Source organism: Liolophura sinensis, chromosome 6, assembly GCF_032854445.1.
Source record: "Liolophura sinensis isolate JHLJ2023 chromosome 6, CUHK_Ljap_v2, whole genome shotgun sequence".
In the NCBI taxonomy this organism is placed as follows: Eukaryota; Metazoa; Mollusca; class Polyplacophora; order Chitonida; family Chitonidae; genus Liolophura; species Liolophura sinensis.
Genome location: NC_088300.1, coordinates 37215071 through 37237710, shown reverse-complemented (window position 1 = coordinate 37237710; position 22640 = coordinate 37215071). Strand labels below are relative to the sequence as shown.

General features: G+C 37.4%; 2 protein-coding genes across 2 annotated transcripts; one reads left to right on the top strand and one right to left on the bottom strand.

The window, feature by feature from the left end:
* Window positions 1–392: 392 nt before the first annotated feature.
* LOC135469198 (protein SPATA45 homolog) lies at window positions 393–3115 on the bottom strand. Its single transcript, XM_064747746.1, has 3 exons — window positions 2980–3115; window positions 1232–1489; window positions 393–844 (listed from the first exon to the last, which is right to left on the bottom strand). The coding sequence occupies exons 2-3, from the start codon at window positions 1473–1475 to the stop codon at window positions 822–824; spliced, it is 267 nt and encodes an 88-aa protein (XP_064603816.1). The 5' UTR covers window positions 1476–1489; window positions 2980–3115; the 3' UTR covers window positions 393–821.
* Window positions 3116–5881: 2766 nt separating this feature from the next.
* LOC135468954 (mitochondrial ribonuclease P catalytic subunit-like) lies at window positions 5882–12865 on the top strand. The gene is made up of 6 exons (XM_064747446.1): window positions 5882–7076; window positions 7633–7671; window positions 8586–8838; window positions 10555–10691; window positions 11086–11281; window positions 12739–12865. The coding sequence occupies exons 1-6, from the start codon at window positions 6076–6078 to the stop codon at window positions 12862–12864; spliced, it is 1752 nt and encodes a 583-aa protein (XP_064603516.1). The 5' UTR covers window positions 5882–6075; the 3' UTR covers window position 12865.
* The last annotated feature ends 9775 nt before the right edge of the window (window positions 12866–22640 follow it).

Here is a 22640-nt window from a genome sequence, read left to right as displayed (position 1 = left end):
AACAACATAAATACATAAATAAGCATACCCTGTTTATTTCACATAAAAGTAAGACATGACAACACACCAATGAATGAACGAAAAAAGCCTTCTAGATGACACACATGTATATGATGTACTAATTCAAGTACAACTGTGCAATACTGGATTATGGATGAACGTGATCATTGTCTTGATAGTGGTCATCATTAAGACTGAGGAAGTTCCACATTAAGACTGAGGAAGTTCCACATTAAGACTGAGGAAGTTCCACATAAGGACTGAAGAAGTTCTACATTAAGACTGAGCAAGTTCCACATTTGGCAGAAGTCTTCTTGTGATAAGAAAACGTTAAATACCTATGATTGTAGAGACACAAACTACAGTTGTACACCTGTAGTTGTATACCTGTATGTAGTGTGTGTGTGTGTGCTTTAATCTCATTCATTATGAACACATGCAGGTGATCAGAGCACAACCATTAGGAATACTATGGGGTGATCCATGTACGTGTTCATACCAAAAACAAAAATAAATACTTATATAATACTGGAGAGGCAAACATTAACAATATTGATATTTAATGATGAAAAAGGACATGTCCTTAAAATCCATATACTGAGCACGTGTTAGGTAAAACATTGTAACACTTGTGTATAAAGTTTAAATATCCTAAACAAATATTAATACTGATGGGTGTGTAAAATTGCAAAAAAATTGCAAACATTAATAATACTGTCTTCATACCCATAAACATCTTTAATTATTTGTACTGCATCATTCCCATTTTATGCACACATGATTAATTCATCTATTCAGCAAAAGACAAATGTTACTTTCAGTTAAATCTTCAGTTGGCAAGAGTCTGAAAGGATGAAAAGAACAAAACTGGTCAGTGTTGTTCACAGATTGTATGGTACAGTGTACTTTTTGGTGAGTTTCGACACAATTTGATAGTACCTTAACAGTTTATTGCCTCCATGGCCCCAACAGCAATGAAAGCAGGCGAATTTTCAAATTTCTGGTCCAAGAATAGAATATTCATGATAGAACCCACACCCTGACAATAAGTGATTGAAAGGCAAGCAAGTTAGCCAAACAACCACAGTCTACTCTTCACAGACCTTGTCAAAGTTCAAGTGACTTATATTATGATTGGTTTAATACTTTACAGCACCATACCTTTAACATTCAAGCAAAAAATATTTATTTTTTGGAGAAACAACTGAATCGTCACAGATCGTCGACTTACATTTGGCTGGGAAATGACGCCTTTCTTTGTGGGTCGGTTCGTTGACTTCAAATGTGCAGCGTGGTTCAGTGATGGGGGCATGTTTGTTAAACACGGTGCTGTTGTACTGGTCTTTGTTATGACGCCGTGTCTTTCTGCACCAGCTCTCCTCTTTCTGTCTCTCCACAGCGCACCACGATTCTCGTGCCTCACCTACAGCCCTTGACTCGTCCATGGCCACTTGTCTCCCATTACTACCAGACATTGTGACAAGAATAGCTACAACATTCAAAGTCACTGATTGGTTAATGTTGTAACCATGATTATAGAGATATCTATATGTGCCAACTCAATCAAATTTTCTCTATAGTTAACAAGAATAGTTCAGGGGCCTCCGTGGCTCAGTCGGTTAAAGCGCTAGCGCAGCGTAATGACCCAGGAGTCTCTCACCAATGCGGTCGCTGTGAGTTCAAGTCCAGCTCATGCTGGCGGCCGTACGTGAGAAGGTCTGCCAGCAACCTGCGGATGGTCGTGGGTTTCCCCCGGGCTCTGCCCGGTTTCCACCCACCATAATGCTGGCCGCCGTCATATAAGTGAAATATTCTTGAGTACGGCGTAAAACACCAATCAAAAAAAAAAAAAAAAAAAAAAAACAAGAATAGTTCAAATTATTACCTTTCAGTATATTTCAGACTCGTACCTGTGCTATTTATGGTGCTAAAATGATTCATAAAAAAGTAATACCACCCCCTTCTTAAATTTTAGGAACCTTATTATTACCAGTTTTGAAATGATATTATGCACCAATGAGGCTAATAATATGTGAAAAGTAATTGTTATTATTAAAATAATAAATTTTTTTAATTTGTGTTGATCAATTTTTTCCCCAAAATCCCTGGTATAGCCTCTATAATGCTGCAATTTAATTTTCATTTCATATAAGATATACATGTAGCAAGCTAACACTATTTAATGATTAAATATGAGAAAAAGTCTTTCAAATTATTTTACTGGGGCACACCAATATAGGCTTACTCCAACATATTTCACTTTAATACAATGTACATGCATATGCACTCCGTCTGCAATGATGGTGAGGTTTATGGGTAGAGAAAGGAAGATGTACAGTTCTTTGTCAGGTACCTGACAAACCATTCATATAAAATTAATTACATATACAATAGGTCATAAAATTTATCACCAGTATATACTGTAGTTGTTGTGCAAATTGCAGAATAAATGTGTGGGCTCATCAATTCACTACCAGTGATGATTCCTTCACTCCACTGTTTTTCAGTCAGTCGTTAAAATCTATGTTAAGAAAATTTTACATTGAAGACTGATACTGGTGCTCAGGCTATTCTTTCACAGAGATTAGTTTGCAACACGACTGACAAGTAAGAAATCATGAAAGTAACATAATAAGTACAATAATTAAATCATATTAAAACAAATTAAATGCAGAAATTTCATTCTACTTTCTACGAATGATTCTAGCTGCTTCACATTTATTTAAGCTAATTCGTCTTTATAAGTCTCCACAAATGAATTTTTTCATCTGCTTTTTTTTTGGCATAGTAGGCCTACTTATTATGTTATTTACAGATAGTTCGCTGTTTTACAGGTTAGTCATCTTGCATTCTATTTTAAATCTGTGATGTAGGCGATGTCATTTACTTATCCGCTGCGTGAACCTGTGGTCTTAACGCTGTTGCAGTTTAACAGACCTTAGACATTACACATCGATTTTTATAATACTCTACACTTACGTAAGTTCGATTCTCCTGTTCACTGTTGTCAGTCCAAGAGCTGGTTTACTAGGTTGCAATAATCAGCGCAGGCTTCCGTCACATCCCCAGCTGACTTATTCTGAAAACAATCCTGCTAGCGCGCGGTGGATGAGACATGACCTCACTGACGTTGCCATGGAGGCATAATGACGATTTAGCATGGCAACGCCGTTAGCACGTGCGACTGGAGAGAAGCTTGCCACCCTTTACAGCGACCGTATACCACAGCGCCCCTCCTGCGCGCCACTACTCACGCAAAAGCAAGACTATAACTTAAAATGGAAACGGACAAGGTCCAGATGATTGTATGTATGTCACCAGTGAAGGGTAAAAGAAAAAAAAAAAGGTTGTGTCACTTTTTCGGATCCAAGCTATAGGCCGTTACCTGAGAACTAACAAGCCGTCTTGTCACACAATTAGTTACGGCATGGAGGTAATATTGAAAGAGTATGCTAAAGGTTTCTTTGCACTCATCGATAAACAATATTGTTCAAGTTTTGATAACATTATAGTTTTATGAAAATACGCCGAATTGACAAAAGAGAGGTTATTGATTATACACATATAACTATTGTTTACGTATCACCCGTGCTTATATACTGAAAATGTAGGCCTACACATTTTGTAATACAGAGAAAGCGTGCCAAAGGTTTTATTTGCATCCCCAGTTTTACGAAAATATGCGTAATTTTGGCATGGCTTGTAAATGTTTTGGCCGTATTCACGGAAACAGCAGAGTGTGTACGATCGGTATAACCGTGGACGCCTATAGACCCAGCTAATTCATGAACATGTGCTGTATATAAGTTATTGTGCCATGTAGCGACCTCTTCTCTTTATATAAAGCATGCAACAGGATGGGTGTTTTTTGTTATTTTTCAGGTAACGGAGTAGTCTGGAACAGAAAAAGTATCACGTGTTTTCTACTTTTGAATTAAAGTTTTAACTAAGGAGCCTTTAAATGTTAGCCGAACGAAAAGGTCTACGAGTACGCAGTGTTTGGTTCCCGCCCGTTAGTACTTTTAGTCCTAGTCTTGATTTTGTTGGAGTAGTGGCGCGCAAGGGTTTAGTGATCGCTGAGGTAAACAAATGGGAACACGGGGAGCCTTCCAGTGAACGTGAATATCACCTGAAAATTTCACAAACACTTTAATCGTCCCCACATATTAACGATATACACGTGCTAACAAACGTCTTGATTGTAGCTCAGTTTTTACTGATTTCATTGATTTCCATGGTTGACCGCGGTCGACGATTAGGTTATATTATCTCCCTTGAACAGCTCTTTCGCGTTGTACCGCTAAAAACGTGTTGAGGTGCGAGATACAGTCATAAAACGGAATTATGAGACCAAGGGATAGTGTGCCATTGCGCAGACGAATAAACATTGGCGCTTTTTATTTCGTGTAAGTTTTGCCTGACCAGAATGAAGTGTCATAAACATGAGATACACAGTATGTGCGCGAAATCTGTCATTACAGCTGTCCATGAGATAAATAAGAGAACAGAACATGGTTACCGCTTTCTGGAAGTGCACATTTATGCTAACATGTCAAACTGTGAATGTCTTTAGCTTTAAAACAGCTTAATTTTTGGGAGAGGCTCTTTCCTATCTTGCATTTTCAAGGTATTTATATGTAAATATCTTGTATATGTAGTCTAGCAAGACAAGCCTCAGGCGGCTATTTCATTTTCAACTCCTTTCTACTGCAGTGCTGGCATGACAGAGGTGATTGAGTGTTATAGGCACAGCGGCAACTAAGGGTAAATGGTACATGGTACGGTTTCAAGCCTAGCCCGTTAAGTGCTTTCCAAACGATGCCTGCAGTCCAAAATACAAAATGTACCGGTACAATCCCTCACATATATGCCATATAGTAATGGCACACCAGCCCCGAATTCATGCATTTCAAGTGAGTCTTTGTGACATGTGAATACTTTTTACACAGGCCATAATTTCACACAGCTTTGTAAGTCAAAATTCGTGTAACTTTTTTCGTAATTGATGTCAAACACTCAAAGTGCGTGTTATTGTGATGTCTACCGTCTGATATCTACCATGTGATGCATGTATGTGCATGATTCATTATCAGCTTTTCCTGAACACACAGTATAGCTAAGCCTACATGTGTATATAGTGTAGGTGCCTCTCAGACTCAGTGTGTTGTCAGAATCTAAATTAACATACAAATTTTAAAAATAAAGGTATAAAAGGATTGTGTACTATGTATTTACCATATACTGTACTTGAAAGTGGTTATAAGTTTTCCTTAATAAGAAAGGAGAGTACATTCACATCGAGTTTGATTATCCGTATACATGACATATATACTTATAGAAATTACTGTTAGTTGTAGATCACAATTCTGTGTTTGGCTCTCCTGTACACGTACAGGTTTAGTTTATGTCATTCCCCCAGTGTGGATATCCAATAGCAGCGAAAGCAGAGTTAAACTAAATATTAAGGGTGGTGCCTTATAAGTCCAGCGTGTATTGAACTCAGGTTTTCTATACAATTAAAGCACACAAAGTGGTTGTGTCATCATGGAGTTGCTCTATGCATATTAGTGACCTGAAGTTACAAAATTCATGACTTAGTGTTGTTTATTAGAATAAATGTTATGGTAAACGTTAAGGGTAGTGTCTGAAAAAGTATTGACCTGAAGTTTTACGTGCATACAATTACAGCACAGTGATACTAGAGGGATGTTCCATGGCTGACGCTCTCTTTGTATATGATTTGCTGTAAATTACTAAATTAACCGGCCAAGTTCATTTTGTATTGATCTAAAGTTTTGCATAATTCATACAGACGAGCTCTTTGGTAGTGTAGCTTTGCTACCAAGTCTGTGTTCAGAATTCCACCTGTCAAGTACATATGTTAATAGCTCAGTTACTCTGTTTCAGGTATTTACTTATAGGATGTTATTTTGACTCACTTAGTCTGTTCAGAATTGATTTGAACATATTGGCAGATTAATGATTAGAGGTGACATTTGAGATGAAGCTCTTTATCAGAAAGTGATATATACTAACTACTGAACAGTGTTATTCTGAGACTGTGGGAAAACGGCCATGTCTCACTTGGTATGCAGGGCGTTGAGAGCTGTAGTCATCAGGAAACTCTGTGGAGTAAGATTCTGTAAGAAACTTGAACTATTTAAGTTCATGAATGACACAGAACAGCTAAGGTTTCATGTGACTTCAGGAATCAAACACCCATTGTCTGTACTGGGATCAGACAATGCTGGAAATGTCTTGTCACAGAGACATTTAAATAATGATTTAAGGTGGTGGGATTCTGAAGTTAACCATGATGGCAATTCTGATCTTAATGGATACACAAAGACTGAAGTCTCCAGTGAAAACAGGAAACCCAGAAAAATATTTGGAAGTAGTGTTTTAGAGGATTTTGATACAGAGTTAGCAGCGGGAAACAACTTCAGCTGGAGTGTGAGTGACTGGGAGAGATTTGAACAAAAAGTGTTGTCAGAGGGCATGGACCTTAGTGAACTCTGGGAAGGCGTTTGCATGAATATGCTGTACTATCATGAGGCAGTGCACAGTGGAGTGGCCCTGATGAAACACATAGAGAGCCAAGGGAGATCACCCAAGTTAGTTACATGGACGTCCTTCATTGCGCTATGTGGTTGGCATGGGGGAAAAGACTTTCAGGATTTAGTGCTGGACTCTTATGACAAGCTGCTAGAAAAGTTTGATGTATTTGATAGCAGCTCCTGCAAACTGCTGATTCAAGGACTGTCCGGAACAGATCGCTGGAAAGAGGCAATACCACTTTTGGAGATGGCTAAGTTAACACAACAACCTGGCAGTGGATATTTCTCACCCATTATTTTGGCAGCTTTGCGTGAAAAGGATATCGGTGTCATCATGGAAATGCTCGACATTTTGGGTGAAACTTTGCGCATTCCACAGAGTAGTGTTTTCATTAAGATGGCGGAAGCTTGTGCAGAGAATGAAAACTTTAATTTTCAGGTTTTATTTGAGTTCTTGAGAAAATATGAGTGGTTCCCATCTACAGAAGTGGTACAAAGATTAGCGCAACTTTGCAAGAGGTATGTCGATGTACTTTAACTTTATTCAGAGTGAAAGTGGAAGAAAAATAATGATAGATTTAGTTTTTCATACTTAAAGTACATTCTTCAGCATTATTTTGATCCAGGTCTGTTTCACATTTGATATAATTGTTTGATGTAACTGAAGGCTGTGCTTAATTTATCAGATTATTGGCACCGGTATTATTAAACTATACTAAAGAAAATGATGAACTAAATGGATTCATTTTATCTTACATCTTAAATTATACCAATTCAAAAAAGTTTCCAGCAAGATAAATATGGTAAATGTGCCTACAATTTTGCCCAAGACTTAATTTCGAGAGTGGTATCATCTGATCTTAGAAAGATGTTTTGAGGTTTGCTTTGACACACTTATTTGTGTGTGAAATACTTAATGTAATTTAGCATACATAAAAGCGAAGGTTTTACAAATGGCCAGGTACATGTGTGTAAAATATATGTCTCTGTGTTCCTTCTAAAACTTCTTTTCAGAACTTTTTTTTGCTTTTTAAAGTTTTCTTTTCACTTTTACTCACATGTGTTCACTACCTAGAGATGGATGGAGAGTTTCTTATGCACAGATGGATTCAAGGTAAAGATAAAGAAAGTTATTGTATTTCTCCTAAAGTTTGGCCTGTAAAAATGCATTTTCAGAATCATGTAATGGCCCTGAAGGGATGCATTTCAGGCCAACACTACAAACAATCAAACTTCACAAAAAACTCTTTGTGGCCCTATAAGATGGATGCATTAGTCAGAATAAAAAAAAATCTGTCCTTTGAAAAAAAGCTTAATTTCGGGTTAAATGCAGTGATTACCTGGCTTCATATGCGTGTAGGTATTCTCATGGTCCTGTTTTTGACTGACTAAGGAATTGCGGTTAATAGATTATATGTAACTTTGATTTTGGTATTACAGTCTTTGCAAGAACATTTGCCCAAAGTTTTTTTTTTTTTTGAGGGTTAAACCAAGGCGGTATAAATGTTCTACCTGCATGGTTAAACATTAAACATGGCCACCATGTTTTATGGTGATAATGGTTCTTCTCTGTAGAGTAAGATCCACAATGCAGAATGGTTCTTAATTTGCTTAAGCTTCTTGTGGTACATGTAAGAGGATTAATGAAAAATGGTGCCCTAACTCTTCAACCTTTTCAAGCGCCTCTGCAAACAGTATTTTAAAACATTCTGAGCGAACTACGGGGTGTGGAGTCACAGTGACATAGTGACATAAAGGAACCATTTTAGCATCATTTTGATAATAATTGGGTGCCTAAATACCACTGAAAAGTGCTTTAGCGGTTGAAAAAGTTGAAGATTTACAGTAAATGTTAGTGGAGTTAAAAACCTTGAATATTTTGCTACTTTGCTATTAAAGAGTTCTGTTCACATGCTGTCATTATCAAGAATAGAATGTTTTGAATGATTGATCCAATTTTTTTAACAAGCCCCAAAATGTAGAAGAAAAATGAACCCCTAATAACAAGTGTAAATGATTTCTTGTCAGGGGCGTGTGTAATAGTTGTGGGTGTCAAGCCCCTGCCTTTGCGCTGAGTGGAGAGCAGTTTAAAGAGCTTCGGGACAAGTTCCTGGAGCGAGCAGTCATCCGAGGGGACGTGTTTTTAAAGTCCACCCCTAAAGAGCTGAAGAGGTTCTCCAGTTTTCTAGAGGACATTGGATCATGCGATGTCGTGCTGGACTCTCTCAACATTGTCCTCGGCCATTGTGCCAAGGCTTCCTCGCAGAAAAAGACCGAAGTGGTAGGTGTACAAACACAATATAATGATGGAATGTGGATGGCATGATAAGCATCTGTGGCCATTGTCATGAGACATTTTGTTTTGACTTTTGAGTGTAATCTAATCTGCATGAAACTTCAAAAGTGAATTTGATGTACCTCACTTTTCCTGGTAACAGGGACAGGTATGGAAATGCAGTTGGCAACAGTTCACAGTTGTCCAGCTAAACAAAACAAAAGAAAACTATTGACTACACTGTTTAGTGTAGACAAGTGGCTCCCAGACTGCAAAGCTTCTTTGAATAATAGCTTCTTGCAATATTTAGTAGAATCTATTATAATCGATAATTATAATTATACTATCCAGTTCATAACTTTTGGACATCCTATGACAAGTGGACATGGGAGTTTTACATCTTTAAAGCCACTAACATGGAACCTACTAAATCAGTTTACTATTTATATGCATTAAAACTTTCACATGGGGCACCAGCTTTCCGGTGTAGATTCTGCACGTTTCTCACAATTTAAATGTACATGTATAAGTATCTATTTAGATGAACAACATGACAAAAATTAATGCCTGCTAATGACATCTGCCTACTTACAGCCTTGGATTCGTATTTTTGTATTTACACCTATTATCAAATCTCCTCACACTCATTAAATTAAAACAATTCTCATAGTCAAACATTATTTAGATAAATAACATAAAAGCATTTGTGTGCACATCAAGATTAAATTTTCTTCTGGTCTGGCTCTAACCATAATGGCTGAGAATAACAATCTATAAATAAGAGAAGTTGTATATCATATACGGATTACAGTTGCACCCTTTCATAATGGAATGTGTGTCTGCCTCTTTCATACGCCCATACTATGTTGACATTATACCTAACCTGACATCTTACCTAAGCTGATATTGTATGTTGACATTCTCTTTCATATGCCCATACTATGTTGACATTTTACCTAAGCTGACATTGTATGTTGACATTCTCTTTCATATGTCCATACTAAGTTGACATTTTACTTAAGCTGACATTGTATGTGGACATGCGCTTTCTTACGCCCATACTATGTTGACATTTTACCTAAGCTGACCTTGTATGTTGACATTCTCTTTCATATGCCCATACTGTGTTGACATTTTACCTAAGCTGACATTGTATGTTGACATTCCTACATGCATTTGTTTAAGTTGCTACCTCCATGGCAGTTAGTCAAAACTAAGCTCGTAGGATAAATACGTGTAACAGCAGTTTTGATGAAATCATCTCTCTGGCTCTTACCACATGAACAACTGATACATAATTTTGAGATAAGATATACATGTGCGCATCAGACACCCATGTTGTGTCATTTCTGATTTACATACAATACAGTCAGCAGGATCAAATGCTGTCCATGTTAAACACCCAAACATCATGATGTTCAAAAGGGAAACATTTTGTTTTATGACGTTCCAATCTCATGTCAGTGGGCTTACAGCTACAAACTTGCAGCATGAAAAGCTTCAAATGCACAAAATCATAATATTTTCAAACTGTAAACATTTGCGTTTCAATGGTTATCATTTCCACCTCTCACTTGATCAGTAGTTGTGGTAATCAGTGTTCAATATCCTCGACAAGATACATGTACATGATACATAGAAGCTGTAGGGAGGACAGTCATTGCCATATCGAGTATCTAGTATGAGATCATGTGTCCCACTGCTTTTTGTGTGCATTTTCAGCTACACAGTGCTGTAGACTTTTTCTGGAAGAGAGGGAAGAAAGTGTTGGTGCTAGGAAGGAAGCACATGTCTAACTGGCCGCAGAAGGAGATGGCGGCCATTAAGCAAAAAGCAGACATTTTTTTTGCCGAAAACCAGTGAGTCCATAAAAAGATAATTTTTTGTTGAATTGATCTGCATTTGTTAATATATTGTTATTATGTATTGTGAATTGACATAGGAAGGACCACGTGGATAGAGATGTGGAATTGTCAGTGTGGAATTATCAGTGTGGAATTATCAATGTGGAATTATCAATGTGGAATTATCATTGTATAAAGTGCAGTGGACAGTTTATGTGATGTATAATCCACAAAATTTTGGCCATGTGGTCCTGCTTTATGACTCATAATCATCTGCTTGAACTCCGCGGATATTTTTTTCGCATTGTGGAATGCAGGAAATAAATTCTCAATTTAATGATCCAAATTTCTGCTTATGAGATAATTGATTTACTCCGCTTATCCCCTCTCACCCCTACCATCCCCTTAGATCTGCTGATGATCCGTTCCTGCTGTATGCTGCCCTGTACAGTGGCCCCCAGACTCTGATTGTGTCCAGTGATGAGATGAGGGACCACAGGTTCCTGCTGGGCCCCAGACTGGGCCAGGTGTTTGCACAGTGGCAAAGAGGTCATCAGGTGTATGTTGATGCCGTGAATAAGAAGACCAACTACGTCCACATGCGTGTAAGATGATAGGAATATGTTTAGACAGTCAGTCTTGCTTGTCCACCTTAATGTAGTTTGGCTCTTTATGGCTATGAGTAAACCAACAGATGTTAACTTGAATTGAAAGTGAAGTGTCAAATTGTTTACCATGCCGTATTTGCTCAGTTTTTTGAACCTTCATGGTTGAAGTAGTGAACATTTCACACGTTTTATATGTGAGCGTTTCTGAGTGCCAAGACAAAAGCACTGGAATGAAATTTTAAATTACTAGTAAATCCCCACAAGAGCGTCTGACATGTAAAACTGCATCAAATGCACTGTGACCAGTGTGACCCTGAAATAGGGGTTCTCGGTGCTGCTACAAAGGGAATATCTTCGAGCAACCTGAAGATGGTCATGAGTTTCCAACCACCATAATGTTAGAGACGTTGTTAAAGTGAAATATTCTTGAGTTTTACCTACTGGAAAACAATACCAGATACTTGTGTTGGTGACCTGCAGATAGAGGGCAGGGCTAGATGGGCTTTCCTTTATAGAGGGCTAAGGGAAGATCAGTTCCTGGCATTTCATTTAATACCTGTTTATATGATGAATCTGTTTATAAGATGAATCATTATGAGTTCATATGACGAATCAGTTTATATGATGAATCATTATGAGTTCATATGTATGAATCTGTTTATATGATGAATCATTATGAGTTCATATGATGAATCTGTTTATATGATGAATCATTATGAGTTCATATGATGAATCTGTTTATATGATGAATCATTACAAGTTCATATGATGAATCTGTTTATATGATGAATCATTATGAGTTCATATGTATGAATCTGTTTATAAGATGAATCATTATGAGAATATATGACGAATCCGTTTATATGATGAATCTGTTTATAAGATGAATCATTATGAGTTCATATGACGAATCAGTTTATATGATGAATCAGTCTCATCAACTCGTGAGTTTGTGATGAGAGCTTGTAATCAACTGAATTTGGGTACAAGCCCTGTGTTTAATATACAAGAAGTCTTGAGAGATTTTATTCATGCGTGGAATCTGGGATACAGTATCCCAGGTGAAATGTATTTATTTATTTATTTATTTGATTGGTGTTTTACGCACTTATACAACGGCGGCCAGCATTATGGTGGGAGGAAACCGGTCAGAGCTCGGGGGGAGACCCACGATCATCCATAGGTTGCTGACAGACCTTCCCACTTACGGCCAGAGAGGAAGCCAGCATGAGCTGGACTTGAACTCACAGCGACCGCATTGGTGAGAGACTCCTGGGTCATTACGCTGTGCTAGCACGCTAACCAACTGAGCCACGGAGGCCCCAGGTGAAATGTAGCAGATAGTCTGAATAATAATTTGAATCATCTTGAAACTTAATCAGTCCAGTTATTAATGAAAATTATTTAGAAGACTCATTGTTTTGAAAAACAGTTTCTGATGTTTCATTTTCCAGATGCCAAGACGCTTTGAGACAGTGGCTCAGCAGGACTCTGGTGGATGGCATATACCTTATGAAGATCAACAGGAGAGGTTTTCCTATCACCGTCCAAACGCATGGCTCTGTCTTAGAAAAAAATAAACAATTTTTTTTTATTGATTTGATTGGTGTTTTACGCCGTACTCAAGAATATTTCACTTATACGACGGCGGCCAGCATTTTTAATGTGCGTGGAAACCAGGCACAACCCGGGGGAAACCCACGACCATCCGCAGGTTGCTGGCAGACCTTCCCACTTACGGCCGGAGAGGAAGCCAGCATGAGCTGGACTTGAACTCACAGCGACCACATTGGTGAGAGGCTTCTGGGTCATTACGCTGTGCTAGCGCGCTAACCAACTGAGCCACAGAGGCCCCTTAGAAGAAAAAAAAAAAACTGGGTCAGTGGCAAAAACCTTTCATTATTGATTCGAAGGGGAGTCAGGGTTGTGGGAGTGAGCAGTAAGGTCGCAGTTTGAAATCCTGCTCTTTTTGGATTGGCTGCAGCTTTAATTTAAAGAAGTTTTTAAGGCACTTAGTGAAAGGCGATGAATATTCCGACCGCTGAACTTTCTGGGACTTATAAACCTGATTGCCTCTGTACGAGTCAAAAGTAAATTAATAAATACTAGAGGATATATCCTGTGCACACATTTATCCCAAACACCTCTCCCACTGTCAGAATATTTCCTACCTGTAGGTAGCTTGATGTAAGGGTAAGAGCCACTGCAGATTTCAAAATACCAGCCAACATTACCACTACTCTTTTAAACTTGGTGACTCAGTGTTTTTAGATCAGCATACACGAGAGCCCAAGGCTCAACTCAAATCAAGACGGCTGTTGCATTGAGTCATAAATGCTTGTGTATGTGAAACTACGATGTGACTCAGCTGAAGTTTTTGCCGGTTCTATCCAAAGTCACATTGCCATCAGTGACTAGGACCATCTGCAAACTCCTATCCAGTACTACTTGTATTTCCATGTATGTTGCCTGTACAACAGAAGTAATTTTCTGAGGCGTGTTTAGCTGTTTTGTAGATATTCACTTTAATGTGGTGTATTAACGGACAATTGCGTTTTTCAATCTGACAACCTTTTTATTGTGACTGCTAGACAGATTTGTATCATGGCATATAGACATGGTAGAGGATACTAGAAGGGATGTATCTGGACATCTTTTGCAAACACTGAATGCTTCTGTGTGGTTCATATTACAGCCAGTGTAACGGTTATTGATGATCACTTGCTTTCCATCAATATTTGGTCATACTTCCAGCCTACAGCTCAGGTACCATTCTCTACCCTCACTTTACTTCACTGCCACCAGTAGATGAGCCTGGAATGCAGGTAGGCTTGTTAAGGAATAGCCTCACCTCTTGTATCCTCGCGCAGAACTATTTACAGGGTTCGCACGGGGTTCTTGAAAACCTTGAAAGTACTTGAATTTTATTTTGGTAATTCAAGGATTGCAAAGTGCTTGAATTTGACCATTTTTATGTGGAGGTCCTTGAAAGTACTTGATTTTGTTTGTGTCACGTGATTTGGTGGTAAGAATCTGTGAATCAACTGGCAACGGGCATGCATCTAAAGCGGTCGCCAGTGGTATGTACGTTTTGCGCCACTACAGACTTCTGAAAATTTATAAGAATCAATGATGAGTTATCTGATTATCAGTGATGTCTGCACCAACTGAAGGTTACTGCATACGGGTTGAATGCCACGGCTGTACCACGCTTAGGAAATGACCTAAAAAAGTATTCAAGCCACGCCTGTTGTGGCAGTTTGTACACGAAAGCGGAGATTGTGACTGTCGTTTGAGGTACTTTGAATTTGAAAGTAGTTGAGAAGTCCCTGAAATATTTTGGCCGTCAGGCATGCGAACCCTCTATTTAGTCAGCATATGTCAATAAGTTTCACATATTGGCTAGTCATATTGTGCGTACTTTAGAAGATTGCATGTGTATCATGTATATAAGGCATTATTAGAAATAAGGGAGTATTTATGTTTTCTGACATCACCTCCTGCTTCATCACCATGATGCGAGTTACTTTAACATTGATCGAGATTTCTGTACAAAATTTGTTAGTTGTTACAGTGATATACAGAGAGCATAGAGAGTGGTGCATGCACTGTGAGGAGTATGAGACAGGGTGTGCCTATGTGTATGTCTCACAGGGAAAGTTTGTAAGTAACTTGCCAATGTTTAGTTGTTTTGCCAGCTTTCCTCAAACCAATTTAGTGAAAAATCCTTCAGTGTGGCGTTTAACAACAGTCAGATAACATTGTTTTCAAGGTTTCCTTGATTAGATCACAGGAGTGTCTCCTTGTAGATAGCCAGTCGCATGCAATGTCAGTGTTACGTCACAGAAAAGACTGGACAAAGATGGCCGATCAGAACTTGGTCAGTTTCCCTGCATTTAGCGGACAAATGCTCTAACCCAGCAGGAACTTGTTGTGGATCTGTTTGTAATGGCTTGTAGTTGAGAAATAACATAATTCTTTTATATTACAAATGGTGCTTTTAACATGGAGATTTGACGAACATGTGATATGTAACTGTTACTAGTTTATGTACATGTAATATGTAACTGTTACTAGTTTATGTACATGTTATTTGTAACTGTTACTAGTTTATGTACATGTAATATGTAACTGTTACTAGTTTATGTACATGTAATATGTAACTGTTACTAGTTTATGTACATGTAATATGTAACTGTTACTAGTTTATGTACATGTAATATGTAACTGTTACTAGTTTATGTACATGTAATATGTAACTGTTACTAGTTTATGTACATGTAATATGTAACTGTTACTAGTTTATGTACATGTAATATGTAACTGTTACTAGTTTATGTACATGTTATATGTAACTGTTACTAGTTTTATGTACATGTAATATGTAACTGTTACTAGTTTATGTACATGTTATTTGTAACTGTTACTAGTTTATGTACATGTTATTTGTAACTGTTACTAGTTTATGTACATGTAATATGTAACTGTTACTAGTTTATGTACATGTTATTTGTAACTATTACTAGTTTATGTACATGTAATATGTAACTGTTACTAGTTTATGTACATGTAAAACACAACTGAAATAAAGTAATATTAATGTGAATCTGACTTGATCTTATAAAGTCTGTAATCTTCATGTGACCAGTTAGAATAATTAAGGAAGCACACAGCTTTGGTTAATTGTTATTACTGGCAGCTATTCAAGTAAGTGCATTCTATCCCTCCCGAGAGCCTGTCATGGCAGAGTGGTTAAACTGCTTACCTTTCAGTCTCTAGGAAACACAAGGCATGGGTTCAATCCTGACCTTGGATAGGGAATTTGAAGATTTCCCCCGATCTCTGAGGGTTCTGTGTGACATGAAGTGGTCGACACGACTTGTCTCCCACCAATATGGTGTGCACATCCATTCACACATGGGAATGTTCCTCAGTAGTTTGCCAAAGGTCAGTGGTTTACCTTGGGATATTTTGGTTTCATTCACCAGAAAACTGACTGATATGTGATAAATTGTTGGTTATGGCATAAGGCAACAATCAAACTGATCAAATTCTAGCTCTTCATTTATCCACTTGGGTAAACCTGGCCCACCAACATAATGTCTTGGCAACGTGTTAATGGTTGAATGTAGAAATCTTAACATGGCTGAAAGATTCAACATCTCTCTGCCAGTTGAAGGCAACCTTTGATACTGGGTATATACATGCAGCAGTGGTGTCCAGGAATCTTCAACCTCAATCCTAGCCTGATTGCTTGGTATGTACAGGGTACTGTAATTCTCCTGTGGTGTGCTAATGGACGCAGAGCTACAGAGTGAAGCTGACAATCTTCACTAACCCCGAGAATACAATGCAGAGAAATAGTAAGGGCCTTAACTGTTCATTAACTCTGCCCTTTTCAATAAAGCCAATACCTTGCATTGTCTATTAAAGTATACAGCAATTCTGTAGCACTGTTTGCATATGTTGCTAATATTTATGTTCCACACTAGGAGTCTCACCCTGCAACTATAGACAGCAATATGCCTTGTTTTGGAATTTGGAGCCCTCAGCATTTCTCTATAGAGCATGACTGTAGCTGTCAGTCCTGTAATTTATCAATAGCAGAGGTACGGTATCTATGGTATGTAGTGAAGAAACATTCAGTCATATCAGCTTTTTACAATGTTGTTTGTAAACACGTCTTTTCCCAGGTTAATGTCTGTAATTACTGATGGCAACATTCTGAAGCTGAGTGACAGATTTTATTTATGTATTCATTGGACTGGAGTTTTATGCCATATTCAAGAATATTTCACTTAATACACGATTGCAGCCAGCAGTTTGGTAGAGAAAAACATATGATCATGACCGATTTTGTATAAACCAAAGTTACTGTACATGTAGTTGTATATACTGTCCTCATGAACTCCGGTTCATTAAATACCTATTAAACTGGAGTTTGATGCTGTACACAACAACTTTGCATGTATCTGAAGGTGGTTAAATTACTGGGAAAAAGAAACCAGCGTAAGCCACCAGTTTTACCTAAATACCTGTTGTGGTAAAACCCTGGCCTATTAAAGTCTGGCATTAGAACTACTGGTGTACATGTAGACAGGGGTCTCCGTGACTCAGTTGGTAAATGCACTAGTGCAGTCATGAGCCAGGAGTCTCTCACCAATGCAACCGCTATGAGTTCAAGTCCAGCTTATGCGCGCTTCCTCTCCAGCCGTACGTGGGAATATCTGCCAGCCACCTGCGGATGGTCGTGGGTTTCCATCGGGCTCTGCCCCGTTTCCTCCCACCATGATGCTGGCCGCCGTTGTATAAGTAAAATATTCTTGAGTATGGCATAAAACACCAATCAAATAAAAAAATACATGTAGGCTCATGTTTGATGTCAAGATAAGGTTTTATCAGCACCATGGTGAACAAACACTTTCGAGGAAAGAGTCACTGCGAAATGCTGCAAGTAACAACTTGATATGGGAACATATCTCGCATGCAGGCTGAACCCAACCTCATGACAATGTTATACATGTAAATCCACATCAACCATGCCTTCCCAAGCAGTTTTGTTGGCATAAGAAAAATGTCATGAAAACTAAGATGATAAATTTAGACCTTTTTTATTTCATATACACAGCCCGCAGCTTAATACATCCATTAAATGAAAACATAAAAATAAACTGTTCGTAATGTGTCATTGATCTTTGTCTCTATCATGGCGTCAAAAATATAGGATATTCCTTTTGTTCGCAGAGCAGTTTTACCTCAATGTAGGTTACATTCCACACAGAATAGACTCAGATCCGATCCACGCACCTCCACGATAGGGAAATATAGGGAAAAATAGGAAGTTTGGGAAATATAGCACAGATAATATCTGTGCACTTCTGCAGGAAAATAAAGCAAAGGTAATGTCCATGCACCTCTGCAAAAATGGGAAAATAAAGAAAAGGTATTATCTGTGCACTTCCACCCAGTAATAAGGCACAGCCATTATCTGTGCACCTCCATAATTGAAGGGGAAAAAAGCACAGATAATATCTTCACCTCCACAGGGAAATAAAGCACAGGTAATATTTTCACACCTCCACAAGTGTAGGGAAATAAAGCACAATCTTCGCTTCCACAGGGAAATGAAGCACAGATAATATCTTTGCACCACCACAAGTGTAGGGATGTAGAGCACAGATAATATCTATGCACCTCCACAAGTGTAGATGTGTAGGGCACAGATAATATCTATGCACCTCCACAAGTGTAGGGTTGTAAAGCACAGATAATATCAATGCACATCTGCAAGTGAATGAAAATAAAGCACAGATAACATCAATGCACCTCCATAAATGAATGAAAATAAAGCACAGATAATATCTATGCACTTACATCTGTGAGACTTCACAGTTAAATAAGGCACATTGTGCGCAATACCAGTACGGCTTCCAAGACCTGTTCAAGTAAAACTAACATCCAATCTGTGGACATTCACTAGATCATGAGTAACTTCCTGACACAAGATGACTGCAAAGTTATCAAATTCTGGCAGTCCCAAGGTCACCAGCATGTTGTTACTGAAATTCCAATTTACTTGTGAGAAATTAAAGCTTTGTCACTAACTTTTCTTACCCATCAAGAAAAAACATGAATGCAAATGCTGTTCAGTAAAGGTTAAACTGGCAGTACTTCTTTGGTGTAGTACATGTGTATACAACGTAAGCTCAATATTTTGGTATAATGCTTTAGTGTGCTGCTAAATTATAGAAAAAAACAGCAATCAAATGATTAAGAAAGCAGAAAGAATGAACTGCAATGAGGTAACTTTTGAGAGCTAAAATTACATGTACACAGACACTGTGTGAATAAATGTGAAATCAGCATTTCAAATCAGGCTTTTTAACTATTCTAACATAACACTGCACAAATACTGCTTTAAACAAAATGCATCCCTCAACTGCATGTACATGTGAGATAATAAGAGTACATTTATATATATATTAACCCATACATAATGAAAGTAAAACAGCCACCTTCCCACAGTAGTTATAATTATGTTATCTTGTTTAATTCTAATGCTGGTTTAAAACCATATTTGTTATACATGTATTTTACCACAGGTGTTATGAAAAAACAAATTGGATCAACCTATTCTCAAGAAAAATATGACAAGGAAAAAAGGCGAGTTCAACAGCTGATATCAAATGTAAATGTATCTCAACCTCATATTTTTTAACACGCCTGTTACACAGGAATATTTAGTTTTAGACATCCCGAGACAAAATAATGCAGAAATCTTGTAGTGAGATTAGAAAACAAAGGGGGCATTTTGAATGTTCTCGCTGGATATTTCGAAAATACCAGAATGTACATTATTGCATGGTTCAAAGACACATAGATCATTCAAATTGGACAGATTTCGTTTACAAAAATGTGATCAAAAAAAAAAAAAATAAATAAATGAATAAAATGTTTAGCTATGATACAAAATAAATAAAAACATCAAAACCTAACAAAAAATAAATATTGATAGCAAATAAATGAACCACGTATGCCATGGGTTTAAGATCAGTTGAACTCTTTCCATCTGCACACGTAATAAAAAGAAGAAAAAAGACCAACGAAGGGTGTGCAATTAACACAGACGAAAAAATCCTGTGATTACATTTATACTTAATTGATATTTCCCCAACAAATTTTATATAATGACAACTGTACACTAGCCCAATTTCTCATCAAAATTTGAATCAATCTTCAGTGATCTTAACACCATATGGCTTTAAATGCACCAAGATCTGCATACGCACTTGTGATACTCTATACACCTTGCAGACACAGGTCTACATGTTCACCGTCTTTCTCTCCTTCAAGCACTTCAACATTCAATCAAAGGGATTTCCTTCCAGTACCCAGGGTCAATTCCTCTTCTGTAGTGCCACAAGTTTTTGATTCTTATACTTTGGTGTTTAGAAAATGAATATATGTGCTGTATAAGTTAGGCCTTGATTAACCAATCACCTATCACAACCTGTTCATTACTTGGTACTTTTTGGCACATCCCGTACAAGAAGGAATTTTGTCTAAATTTGACTGTACCCTTCCATTTACAGCTTCACAAAGTCATACAGCCTCCCGTATTTTTCGCTGCGTTGGTTTCATTATTCGCGCTTACAATTATGTGCAAATGTGTTGTCAGCCTAGCGTAGCCAATCATGTGACGTTAATCGTCATTATTGTTATGTGATTGGTCCTTATGGGCTGGCGAAACCGGTGCTTCCGCATAGTCGTAAGTGCCCTGAGACTGTTATCATTGTAATGATTTGTTCTGAAATCAATTGATGAGTCATTAATACATGTACTTCACCTCTTAATGTACAATGTATATCTGGCATTATTTTCAGGTATCAAGTAAATAAGGCATGTAAAATGTATGTATATAATACACAGAAAGCAAGACTTTGACACAAAGTTCTTCATTTTAAAATTTGACACATTTCTTACTCTAATATCTGCTGCTTGGTTATTCAGCTGTTTAAGTGATAGCTACAAAGTTGAAATTGACATAAATGAATAAGAAACCATGACCATAAAGATGAAATATACGATACTAATGTGCACATTCCACTGCCAAGTCCATTTTACACAAATTGACATAATGCTGGTATTGAACTTGGTCTAACACAGAGTTATGATGTACATAGCTGACCCGGTCTTCAGCTGTCAGTGGCTTGCTGTCATTAGTTTATAACAATATTTCTGTTGATTTCTGCTTATTAATGCTAGAAATAAGGGATTTACATTATTTAAAAGACTTACCAAAAAGGCTCACCAACAACCTCCTTTATACATCAAAGATCACAAAAAAATGTTGTAAACTCATGTCTGGGCGAGGACATGATTATGTGCTGGAAAAGGTAATCAACTCATCTGAGTATATAAATGACATAAATGTGTTTGATGAGTACAATTACGTGTCAAATGACAGTAAGTAAATGTGTACATGTATATAATCTACCATGTCTGTTTCAAGTACAATTACGTTACATCAGAATTGTTAACAGACAGGCTTTCTGGTTCAAAATCTCAGCTTAAAATTTCAACATGCACAAAATTTTAAAACTTAACAACATGTAAGTACATTTTTAAGAGAATGAGTATACATTTGGGTGAAAAGTAAATGTAACAGACCAGAGCATTCTTCACAAAGAAATCGTCAAATATACAATCGATACACACATAACAACACCTATTTACCATACCGATTTAAATATTCCCTTCACTTGTAACTGAAACTTTTTACATACATGAAGAGTATGGTATCCATACAGATGTGTACTACAACTGGCACTTTCTACACTCTTCAAATTATTTAATTGTTTGTAAAAAATATTACACACTGTACTTGAACAAGCTCAGTAATTAACAGGTTCCTCTTGGGCAATATGTCAGACAACTGACATGTACCATTCATAGTAGCTAGGTCCTAACATGTTAACATTCATGCTTAGAAAGTAAGGTGTGACATACAAACAGTCCCAGGTGTCTCAACCATACTGCACGGATTATGGAGACTGATGCAAATCAATGCCAATGATCATCTCACTGACCTCAAGTCCTGGTATATATACATGCAAATTTATGAATCTCACTGGCTTAAAACCATTAAATCTATCTTAATTGTTAAGAAGATCAGGTGTGACAGACGAAAGGACGGACCCACGGAAATTTTGGTGGAGTAAGACAAACAAGTCTTAAGAATCCCAATGATCAAACTTGTCCCTCGAGGTCTCAAAATTATTACATTCACATATACAATATTTCTTTCAACGCTGGTACATAATTATGTATGTGTCTTTATGTATTTGTAAATCACATGACACTGATCATATTATTGACAAAATACATGTACACATATTATTCGTAGTCCACATGTGCTGTGAGCCACATAGCTCAAAATAGCCTGAAATATTTTTTACAACTTTTCATAATTTTATGTCATATAAATACTACCAAGTACATGTATTTTGATTTGCTACAGGTATTCAGCACATCAAATTCATTAAATTTGTAAATTTAAACCCAATTTCAAACAAGTTAGTTTTCATATACATTTTCATAATAAAAAAAGATTCTACCAGCAAATAAATGTGGACAAGCATTGTATAAATGATTAAGTGTGTGGTACATGCCAATCTAGTACCAGTCTTCTATGAGCTATCAAGAGTGAGATTCAAAAATGTGACCCCACTTGTCAAGGAATAATGGTCCGAGCCCACATCACCCAGAATGCGTCTCCAATGCCCCATGGGCACCTTCAAACCATGAGAATATCTTAATTCATTAGAATATTGTAAAAACAACATATTTCCTCATT